This window comes from Dermacentor andersoni, chromosome 2 (genome assembly GCF_023375885.2).
Source record: "Dermacentor andersoni chromosome 2, qqDerAnde1_hic_scaffold, whole genome shotgun sequence".
NCBI lineage: Eukaryota > Metazoa > Arthropoda > Arachnida > Ixodida > Ixodidae > Dermacentor > Dermacentor andersoni.
Window position 1 is genome coordinate 190013398 of NC_092815.1, and position 12081 is coordinate 190025478.

General features: G+C 46.5%; 1 protein-coding gene across 1 annotated transcript in view; it reads left to right on the plus strand.

Moving 5' to 3' along the window:
* The window catches only part of CROT (Carnitine O-octanoyltransferase), a 220813-nt gene that overhangs the window by 169566 nt on the left and 39166 nt on the right, over nt 1–12081 (plus strand). Inside the window, exons 6-8 of the mRNA XM_055075955.2 lie at nt 5414–5538; nt 5773–5990; nt 11591–11704. Coding sequence (XP_054931930.1) covers nt 5414–5538; nt 5773–5990; nt 11591–11704 — 457 coding nt within the window. The remainder of the gene's footprint in view (nt 1–5413; nt 5539–5772; nt 5991–11590; nt 11705–12081) is intronic.

The following is a 12081-nucleotide window of genomic DNA, read 5'->3' on the forward strand; positions in this document are numbered from 1 at the left end:
TCACATTCGTTCCACCGCCGTTGTACATGCGAGGGCTTCTCCATCCGCATTGTCATCCACTGTTGTGTGAGTGCTAGCTGCGGAGTGCTCCTCCGAATCACGTCGCATTTCGTCTGCGATGATGTCCAGCTTGTGAATCCAGCTTTGTCAGTATCACCGAAGAATGAAGGAACTAAGCCGCTGGCCGAGTATACAACATGGACAAGTCGTGCATCTGTGAGCAAACTGTTGTTGCAAAAATTTGAGCGTTGTTGTATTCAGTTATTTTCATAGATTATACATGCAGATATATATATCGTTTTCTTTCAGGCAGCTGTTGTAATTGGGGGTGAGGGTTATACGCACAAAAATACGGTACTATGCCAGGAAGTGGTGCTACTTCCTTTGTCACTGTGTAACTAGCACTACTCACTCTTGTCGGCGTTCTGCGGTTAAAACCCTTTGTTTAGATGTTAGCGACACAATGATGACGGACGAGTGAAGTTTTTTTATCCTCTAGGAAAGGTTGGTGATCTCAAGTCCGACTCCGTGGAGCTGGGCCCGAAAGGTACGCCACAGGGTGCGGTAATCTCCCCGCTTTTGTTCATAATTGCCATGTGCAAGCTAGCCAAATCACTCTCCAGAGTCGAAGGCATCAACCACATTCTCTATGCCAACGACATCACCATCTGGTGTTCCGGCGGCAGCGAGGGCAAGATAAAAACTGCGCTTCAGGAAGTCCTTGACCAAACAGAATGTTTTCTCACCAACACAGGCCTTATGTGCTCTTCGAGCAAGTTAGAGCTCCTCCTATACAGGCCCGTCAGGAGGGGCTGAAACCCAAGCGCTGGATGCCTCTGTCTGCAGTCGACATAAACCTCTGCACGAGTAACGATAATACCATTTCCAGGGTGGACGTCCTTAGAGTTCTCGGCATGCTGATAGAGTCGAATGGCTGTAACGGTTGAACAATCAACAAAATCGCCACGAAGACTGAGAACGTGATCAGACTAATCAACAGAGTCTCCAACAGGAGGGGAGGTGTCAGAGAAGACAACCTCCTGAGGCTCTTTCACGCCTTCCTCATGAGCCACATCACGTACATGACAGCCATGTACTGCTGGCAAGGCCACAAGAAGAAGCTGGACACACTAATTCGAAAGAACATAGAGGGTGCTGGGCATTGCCATGCAAGCCAGCACCAAGCGACTCATGCAGCTAAGGGTTCACAACACCCTGAAAGAGATAATCGATGCACAGGAATCTGCCCAGGTAGCTCGGCTGTCGTCGCCGGCCGGAAGGAAGATTTTGGCCGTACTTGGCCTCAACCTGACACTCATTGCGGAGCAGCGACATCAGCTCTCCGACACCCAAAGTGCCAGCATTTAGGCTTGTCCTTTTCCTCGCAACATTCATCCACAGCGTGACGTTAGCTGGCACAGGGCCAGGGCCGTTGCGCTTCTCAGACGTGTTAGGGACAAACCTCACTCAGCTTGCTTCGTAAATGCCGCCCAGTATGGCCTCTCAACCAGGTTCGCTGCCGTTGTCATCGATCACAAGGGTTCGATCGTCAGTTCCGCATCTTTTAAAGATTCTACTCTCTCGAGGGCCGAGCAGGCGGCCATAGCTCTCGCCCTCCTAGACAATAGTAAATCACAAATATACACAGACTCTAGATCAGCGGCTAAGGCCTTTGCTTCTGGTTCCATTTCTGTCAAAGCCTCTAAAATTCTCGGCAATAAGATTATATCCCTGCACACCATTACTTGGTTTCTGACACATCTCGGTTCTGAGCTAGAGTCGCTCACCAACCTCAGTGATACTGCTCACTCTCAGGCGTGCACTCTAACCCTCCGCACTGGGGAAGATGCAGGTCTGCAGGAAGGGTACGAGGAATTTAAAAACATTTTTAACGAAGCCACCAAGCACTATCAAATGGGCAGGCAGGCTTTTCTGCCTCTGCATGATAAACTCTCCAGGTCTCAGGCAGTCACACTCGGAATGTTGCAGACTAGGCCATATCCCAGTTTATCTTTCCTCAGCATTATTGCCCCTGACGCCTTCGTGTCTACCTGCCCGGACTGCGGGTCGGTTAGCAGCTTGGAACACATGCTCTGGCGGTGCCTCTCGTTGCGGGGACCCAATAAAGTCACCGAGGAGGTGTAGAGCTCTGTCATCAAGAGTTCCAAGCTTCTCCCACAACTCTGGGCTGTCCAGAGAACCCACGATGTGGCTGTGAGGCTAGGCCTCCCCGTCCCCTTGCGGGAGCAGCTCGCGGTGCTGCTCTAAATGCGGTGCTTCTCAGGACTTCATTAAAGTTCTTAACACTTGACAGTCCTTGCGTAGTGGGGGACCCTGAACTTGGTCCCACAGATTCATTCCATTCCTTGAAATTCCAGTCGCTATTTTTGCAGCCAACTACTGCACACGTCTTCCCTCTACCATTCCACATTTTGCAGCATGAATGGAGCACTGGGCATTAGCGGTCATCCAGTTGCATTCCCAACAGCTGATTGCGCAGAAGTAGGGCAGAAGTGGTAATGGTTTCGCACGCACCTAAAGCAACGTGCAGTGTGACACTGGAAGCGCCATCTCGTGCTTCTAAAGCAAACTGTTCTGCGGAAAGGGTCTGCATGTGGCGTGCGCACCTGTACCGGCTAGTCGAGCAAGGAGAGGAGATGCCAAACCAGTAGCGTTGTGCAAGCAGGCGTGTGGAGCAAAGAGGGGCCGAGCCATTTAGCGGCCATCAAGCGGGCACATGGGAATGTGTGTGCGTCAGTGACAAACTCTGTGACCTTGGACAGACTCTCGTTTGACTATGGCTCCGACTAAGGAAATAAATGCTTTGCATTTTAAATGAAGCTTCAAATGTCATTTTCTCTTCTAATAATCAACCAGCTGCTGAAAGCTGCCATTCAGCGAAGACATAGAGTTAATATATAATTTCAGAGGAGTGGGCTGCGCACAAGAGCCCTCCCTGAACAGCTACTTTCTGCAGCTGCTGGCAGATGCCAATACAAGTTACTGTAGTGCCGTTGCAACAGCAGGTTGCTTCCCAAAAGCAAGGGTAGCTTTCAATTTTATCTTAAAAACTAGGCAATTAACTGTGCCAAGTGTTACACTGAACTATGTAGACTTCAAAATGTGATCCTTCAGGTAGAGTGGCAGCAGCAGCGAGCGAGTTGCTCTTTGTGCTGCCTCTCACTCCAATGCAAATAAGCAGCAAAAGCACAGCACACACGAGGCTATCGGCCCTCGGTGCTGGTCTGCAATGGATACAGGCCCTGTATCCAGTGTAGGTCGCTTTCAAGATAGGGCGCGTACAGCTGCGCTCAGCCACGACATATGCAGCGGCCGTCATTGGAGTAGAAACCCCCCCCCCCCCTTCCTGGTGCCTTGCGCGTGATGGAAGGGGCTTCCTTCCTTCCTGCCTGACATGCATGAGATCAAACTGCACCCTCTTCGATTCACCCTCGCATGCGTTCACTCACACACACGGTCGCACTTATAATCGCTGTCGGGAGAAAGACACTTTGGTACTTGCTGCCCTATCTCTGTGGCTATGCCTTTGTTCTGCTTATCACGTTCTAGTCCCAGCCACAGCAGCCACTCTTCAATAGGAGTGGAATTCAGAAATGCTTGTGTGCCATTCTTTGGGCGAAATCTAGGCTGTCAAAATTAGTTTGAAGTCCTTCACTATGGCATCTCTCATAACTAGACTCCATCATTTTTGCGTAAAAGCCAATAATTCTAGATTTTTGCACCGGGAATAAGTTCACCACGAAATGCATTCTCTAAAGGATGAGTTTTAAGATTATCTGCTAAATTGAGGCCCGCAGAACAGCACTCATGTGCTGGCCTACTGGCAATATGCCGCTGCCCGTCACCCCAGCCTTGTGAATGCAGCACTGACATAGCATTGCAAAAGGTAGTTATGATGCTGAGAGGACGTTTTTCTGACCAAGGTACATTTAACGTTCTGACAGGCCTAGGTTAGACAGAAATGATCAGAATGCAAATGATAATGCATGTCAATAAGGGCTTGTAACCATACAAGCAACTCCTTCCTCTTAGTACGTTTGTGTCCTGTGTTGGTCTGGGCCCCTTTTTTTTCCTTTGTGAAAGCATACATAAAACAAATTTAGCAAGAGATAGTCAAGCATGTCTCTGTTTTATTGCGATAGCAATTATAAGGCGCTCGCACCATGATGTTGCGTATAAAGTTGAAGTGCGATAAGATCCTACCACACATTGTATGCTGTGGGTGTTAGGGAAAGTGTTCGAGGAGGATCCAAGATGGATGGTGGCTTTATGGGTGCCCAATTTTGGAGGTCACGTGATAAAGTATGCTTGAAGCAGAGAGCGGAGTGGGCATGAGTGCGCGGTACCATGATCAAGTGCGTGTCCTTTCCAGTAGCCTGGCCGTAGCTGCACATGGCTGTACACGCGGCTGAGAGCGTAGACCATCCGTGCCCTATTTTGGAGGTAATCGCCAGCGACTACAAAAACTGGGGAAGCCAAGATGGCTGGTGGCTGCTTATGTGCTGCCTAATGTGGGAGGTTGCCTAACCTCAAGTTTCAGAGATGCATCGAAACGAGAGGCAGGAGCCTATGTGTACATGACGCTGTGCTTGTTAATTTATTTCGTAAGCGAATGTTTACTGAACTTTATGCGGCTGATGAAACTACAAACCTAATTTCATGCCATTTGTCTAATACTTTACTATCACTATATATCGCCTTTCAGGTAAAGCTGCGACTTTCTTTCTTTCTTTTTGTTTTTGTTTGTGTAAAGAGTGCTAATAATGCATTTCAATGAATATTTACATAAATAAGTTTGTAACATTACTTGCGAGCAGCTCTCCTCATCAATATTAATTGTGTGAGTGATTTGCTTCTTCAAACAAAACATTTGTGCCCTGCAGAGAGACCATTGCCTACCTTAATTGTTCATGAAAGTTACCAGAAAAGTGCCATGCTTTTGTTCTACCAGCCAACAAATAGTATCATGAATTTCTCCCCAGTTTTCCTCTTTAAGTAGAACACCACATTTTAACCTCCCGACTTAAAAAAACATAGAAATCGAAAACAGAGGGCACTGCTCATAACCCAGTGTGCAGTTTCAAGGTATTAAAACACATAATTTAATTTCAGATTACATATTGGGGTCTTAAGGAAGACTGGCCATACTATTGTGCATAAGTCACTTTAAATGAAAGGGTTGTCTTCAGGATAAACAATGTCACTTATATTGTGTGCAAGTTAACAAGGGCAGTGGGTTTACGGCACTCTTGGCAGAAGAGTATTGTAAGGGATTGTTTCAAAGCCGCAGAATATTGTATACTTCATGAACGTTTAGTTGTAAAGTGGTATATAAGCATTACAACAGTTGTGGCAACTGCCTGTTCAAACCATTCATCTGTATTACCTGCAGGGAGAGGCTGAAGCCGCAGTCATTCCGCAAAATTCCGTGGACCATGCACCAGTTCAGGAGATTCTTCAACACTGCGAGAATACCTGCCGAAGGAAAAGACGAGCTCGTCTGCAAGTTTCTGACCGGTGAGAGCTCGTCGGCTTGTGTGTTCGGCATTGACTGGGATAAATAAGAGTTACATTTTTTAGTGCCAACAACTGCAGGCCATGGCCAACCTTAGTACTATCTTAACATACCTCTGTAGTGCTCCTTTTGATGAATAGACAAGCTTTCCATGATGTCTGTATAGATTGATAATAGTTGCTTCTGTTGGAGAGCTGTTGTTGAACAGAAAGAAAGGTGCAGTTTCTACTTTGCAGAGGCGGAGGAGAGTTATGCGGGCGAGTCTCCCACCCACATTGTGGTGCTCCAGAGCGGCCGCATGTTCACCTTCGATCTGCTGAACGAGCTACGAGAGCCTCTGACGGCGGCTGAGATCACCGCTCAGCTGAACCGCATTGATCACGTGTGCACTAGCTTAGGTCCTGGTGCAGGCGTGGGCATCCTCACACATGGAGACAGGGACAGTTGGGCCCAGGTGAGCAGAGACACATACTAAAATCAGGCTACTTGCAATGCTTGATGTGCCATTCTTATATATTTCATTTTCTCTAATGAAGGCGAGTTTTATGGGCAATAGAAGGCAAGCGTCTTTAAGAAATGGGTTTTATTTGATTGTTATGCTCATGCTGACAGTGTCATTTCTGCTACCTTTTCATTCTTTCTATTTTAATGAGTCACTACTTTACCCTGTGGCTGCTGTAGTTCAGTAAAACACTCGGCTATACTTATCAGGGTAATGTGCTGGTTAGTTGCTAGTCATTGCACATGCACATACTGGATACTTACACAAAGTTGTAATATTTAAATCAGAAAATATTTAAAATTATAAAACACAATATATTGCAGAAAACGGAAGGGAACAATGACAAGATGACAGGCAACTATAATAGGGGTGTGCGAATAGTCAAATATCACCGAATCGAAGTGTGAATGCTTGTGACAAACTGTACGGTTTCTCATTCCCAAGTCCCAATGCTATTCATAGATGCGCGTCGGCACCTTTTGTAGCTTCAGGCATCCTGCCTCAAAACAAGCTTTGGATTTACAGGGCGGGCTTAAAAGTGTCATGTGACTAGTGTGCTGCCATATCTGTGCGAACGACAGATAGACACGGAGATGAGGGCCTCCCTTGCGTGAATTTGTCGTTACCCTCCTGATTTCAAAGGAACCTCTGAAAAGTGGCAAATGATGCCAATCCGACATTAAAGAGGCCCGTGCTCTTTACCTTTGACACCGACCACAGTCAACCCGCACAGCGTCGAGAACGGCTTCATAAGGAGCAGTGATCGAGACACGGGACTCATGGTCTGAGCTTTCATCTGTCGTGCAGATTGGCCTTATGATGGCCCGCCTGTCATAAGGATGGGAAAGCCATTCTGTATTTTGGTGTAAAACTGAAAAGCAGAAGTTTCTGTGCAATAATCGATTGCCATAGAACTCAGCTTCACTATTATCCGAGAATCTCATTAATATTGAGTACAACATATATGATGTCACCAATTCTTTATATTCAGAGGAAACAAAGCATTTGATTGTATTCAACAGACATTCTATTGATTGAAAAAAAAATAAAATTCCCAGACCTTCATATACTATAACTGAGCTGTAATCACTGCTGGCATACTAATTTGTAGTTCCCTTTAATAATAGTTGACCGTACTGTACGTCTTAATTTCTATGTACTTAAAGGGAAGCTGAAACGGTTTTCAATTTCTATGAATTGCTGGGATTGGGAAGAACAGACCTAATAATATACGGTTCCGAATTTTTTTTTTCGTTTTGTTAATATAACGGGCGGAAATCGCTTTCTAAATCACCCGCGCGGACACGCCCCCATCGCTTCCCGGAGCGCCGGGTGAGGACGTTGGCAGAGGAGAGAACCGGCGAGAGTGACGTCATGGGCGGAGACCGAGCCAACCGAGCTGCGGACCGGCGTGCTGACATGTGCTGGCATGCCTCTTTCCGTCCTGTGCTTTACTGAACGATGCTACGAGAGATCTGCCGCCGCCGCTCACGTTTGTTTTGCGATTTTCGTAAACTGTTCTTTCCTTCTGTGCTGCGTGAGTGCCTACAGCCAAGGGCGCCCAACATGCCCTCGTTCTGTGCAGCATTCGGCTGCGCGAACACAGGCGGGCGAGACGATGTGGTGTTTCACAAGTTCCCGAAGAAGCTTGCAGCGCAGTGGGTACGTGCGGTGAGGAGAGATAAGTTCGTGCCGACGAAATCAACTGTGCTGTGCTCGGACCATTTCCGCGACAGTGACTATCATCGGAGCTTGACAACGATGCGGGCAATCGGTATTCCAATTAAATCGGCGCGACTGAAGCCCGAACAACTTCAAGTGCACAGCTTGGCAGAATTCGACGGTTCTTCTTTCCCAACTTTTTCCATACTAGCCAGACAAACTGGCGGTATGCTGCATACCTCAACTGCCTGTAAAAAAAAAAATTGCTTTTGCATTACTCTTTTTCCATTGGCCATATCATTGTCACACCTGTGTGTGTAAACTTCTTGCCTTGTCCAGCCGGTTCGACTCCTTTCTGGGCAAGTGCCACTTCCAGTACTGCCCTGCTGAGGCACACAGTCCTGAATTGTCTTGAACTTGTTACGCACTGCGTGCGCTTCTGTTTTTTCCTAATCTCTTGCACCTCCTGGCAGCACAAGCAGTTCTCTTCATCTTCCATCAATACGCAGCACATGCAGGTGCACCTAGTTTAATGAAAGCGTGATTAGGCCCACATTGATGCACTGGAGAAATACGAACATTTGCAGCCATTAACGTCTTGTAACACAGTTTTAGCGTAGCCGGATAGCCATACGACAAATGCGAAAACGCGTTGTTGCTAGCGTTGCTATACTCCGTTTCATACATCAGGTGCAACACTGTGGAGGCTTGAGATACTTCTTGCAGTGGCTGCGTTCGCACTTAGAAAAAGTTCGGTGTTTCTTGACCCGATTTTTCAGAAAGCTTTCCATATATAAGCTCAGTTCTGAATGAAAAAAAAAAAGAATTTACCCATAGAAACCATCCGTGTACTTATACGGCTGCTAACACGTTCTTTTAAATATATATATATTTTCGGTATTTTTTAATTGCAGCCCGTCGCGGCAGCTTCACGTGCATGCTCGCGCGAGCAAACGCCTCTGGCACGCTGCGAAGCATAGACGGAAACGCGCGCTGTAATAAATTTTGGTGACCGGACTTCGAGCGTAGCTTCCACAGCGATGCACCTGAGGTATCAAATGGAGTGTACGCTTGCCTAGTGACATTCGACGTACGGTTCAGTTATCGTGTTTACCACACGGCGGTGCTAAAACTGCCTAATATCTTTATGTCAACACTAGCATGGAGCACGCATACCGATTCTTGATCGAGCCACACTCGCAAAGTCGTCGAACCATAGTATGAATATTGCACATATAATACCTCTGGTCATCTCTGGATGTGTATGATAAGCAACTTCCATGACTGTACCTCACAGCACTGCATGTGCGCGCTTTGAAACGCGGCACTTATGTTCGCGATCGTGTATCAACGCTGAAAAAACCACGGAACTTTAGACAAGCAGCGGCAAGGTGCTTGACATCGCGGAATTGCACCCGTGTAAATCTAATGAGAAGTTAGTGTTTCGGCATTCTTCCAGCAGCATGTTCCCAGTGACACTTTAGCGCATTTTTTCTCCCGTCATTGCAACGTGCAGCTACATGAAAAAAAAAAAAACATACGTACCAGCTAAGATTTACAGCATGCGAGAAGGTGCACACATCGCTCTCGCTGTTGGCACACTCAATATCGCCGTTGACTCTGTTGCCGCCATCGTTTTCCGTAACGGCTGTGGGTTCAAACATGTACGGGGACAATACAAGCTGTCGGAGACAGCGAGAACGTTCCATCTTGCAACTCAGCTATGAAGCCAGAACAGCAGAACCGCGTGCTACCAGAGAGAAAGGAATGGTGCTACGCTCTGAAACGGAGACATGCGGTGGCGCCGACCGGCCACTACCGCCAACGACGTCACAGCGGCCCCGACCAATCACGGGCAACAGCGGCGTTCGCGCGATGCCCTGAGGCGCTGGTGCGCGTTTTCTTGGAAAAACAGCCGCTTGCGTTTGTTTCCGCCCTTTTTGAACCAGATATTCGTGTTCAGGGGACTCAAAACTGTAGAATGCCGCAGAGAACTCATTTTTTTCGAAAAGTGTTTCAGCTTCCCTTTAATTTACTGATAGCTTGTTACGTTCTTGTTATGCAGTTCTAGGAGACTCCCAAGCATCTGCAGCACCGTGTTTTCTCGCACAAAATTTGTAAGCGTTATATTTTGTGATCAATTTTCTGACAGTGGAGATTCTATCCTGTATTTGTCTTTTCTTTTCCTGATTTCATTTGATATTCTATTCAAACTCTACTATTGGCTATTTGCACACCCCTAAAAGATAGGTTTATTCAAATAAAAAGGTGGCATACTTTTGGAGTCGTAATGTCAGCGGTGGAGGAGGCCAGAGCACAGGTGAAATGTGACAACTAACACACTAATTAACTAAAATAGTTTAACTTAAGCTTTAGCCATCTGTTGCTACATAGATGAAGCAGCGCTCCTCTCTTACCACACATACTGGATCTGCCCCTGAACGTGCTCATTACCACACCACTAAGGGGGAAAGTTGGACAAGGGCATCACGGGATGCTCAGCCAATGCTCTGGCCTCGCCTAGTTTCTGACATCTCCTTAATCAAGGGGCCAAGCCACGCACCTCACCCCCAGCACCTTCGTGATGACTAGTTGTACACAGAATGGCGATGTGGACAAAGCATCGCCACAAATAAATGTTTTCTTCTTTTTTTTTCCTCGGTGGTTGGCGTCAATGTTGCTTATAAATATTTTGCCTTGAGATGCAGCTTCACGGCAATGCGGAATATATTACAGTGAAGATGCATTGTGCGTCAAAGAGAGCAACAGTGAAAGCGTTTCAATGACTAAATTTACAGAACAAAAATCTACCTTTGCTAATTGTACTGGGTTGCATTTTAAAGCGGATTATCTTTCCTTGCCTACGTTCCCACAATTTGGCTTGTCTTCGTCTGCTGTCTCACCGAGTAGAAGCTATCGCTATCTAGGATATGACCACTTTCGCGAGGTTTGGTGTGACTCAGCACCTGACGCGTCAATGTGTGCAAGGCGGTTCTGAGGCTGTGCCATGCTCGCTCTCTTCATGTAGTGCTAAGAACACTTTCAGTTGTCTTCTTGAACACATTCGGTGCCGAATGCAAAAGATAAAGGCAATAATGTATCACTGAAAGTTATCGCTCGAAAATATTGGCCCTGAATAAAGGTTACCTTTCTTCTGCACGGTACGCCGCCATCGCCGATGGCGGCGTATTAAGGAATGCATTTATAACGAAAATCTGTTTGGCGTTTGTTATGATACGCAGTTTTGTTTGACCGGTTCTTCACAGCTTTGCTTATACGCCGATTCCCACAGAGCGTGGGATCTGCATGATTTTTCATATACAAATTTGGCCCTTGCTTTATGCTGTTACCTTGTTTGCGTGAATGTGACACTGCTGCGATTATAACACTATGTGCTTTTGATGAATCCAAAAGTCAATGGTGCTAGGATTATAATGCCACCACGTAATGCAAGCATTGTGCGGGCCTGTAGCATGATACGCGAATTGCCATAGCGTCACATTGCGCACTCCATGTTGACATACAGCTGTGCTAATATCTGTATTTGCTGCCAAGAGGAGCCAGTTGGGCGCTCTTGTGCAGTGGCTGCGTATACTCGCTTCGCCACATAACCAAGCCCTGCATCATTCATTGTGTTGGAAGGCTGGCTTTCCCACAGACATGGGTTGTCTTGCGGATCAGCTCGTCTCAACCTGAAGGGTAGGGTGAAGATGAAATATAGGTCACCTTGCGTCATATTTGGATTGTGATTCAATGTATGACACGAGATGCTTCTTCAATTGCATGCAGTGACACTCTTTCTTTCACATGCTTCACTATAGAAAACATTTTTTGGGGAAATAGAAGTAACTGTTTTGTATATCTTGAGTTTTGTTCTTTCTGCCTTACAGAATCGCACATTTCTACAGGGATTACACCCTGATAATGAGCGTTGCTTGCAGCTGATTGAGGATTCTATGTTTGTGCTTGTCATGGACGATGCTTCACCCATGAACAGGCAAGAGGTAAGGACTATTTTTTTTTCTTGCTTTTTCTTTGATGTTATAGTTTTTACCTGACTGCCCTCACAGAATTAGCACCATGAAATTACCTTCTAGGTTGAGCAATACCATACCTTCAGAAATACAGCCAGTCATGGGCTTGTTCTTGTTTTGCATAAACTCATGGTGATTTTTGTCACCACAAGTTCATGTGACATTGCAATTTTTCGTGCATCACATGGACAGGGTCCATTTTTACCCCATCACGTGGTCAGCAATGTGGTGGCGTGGTGATTTTTGCCGCATCACCGCCTTGCCCAATGAGACATGCTTTTGGTCTTGACATGAGCAGCCGATAAGAGTAATACCAGCTTTATGTTACTGAAAGCACATATTTTTTG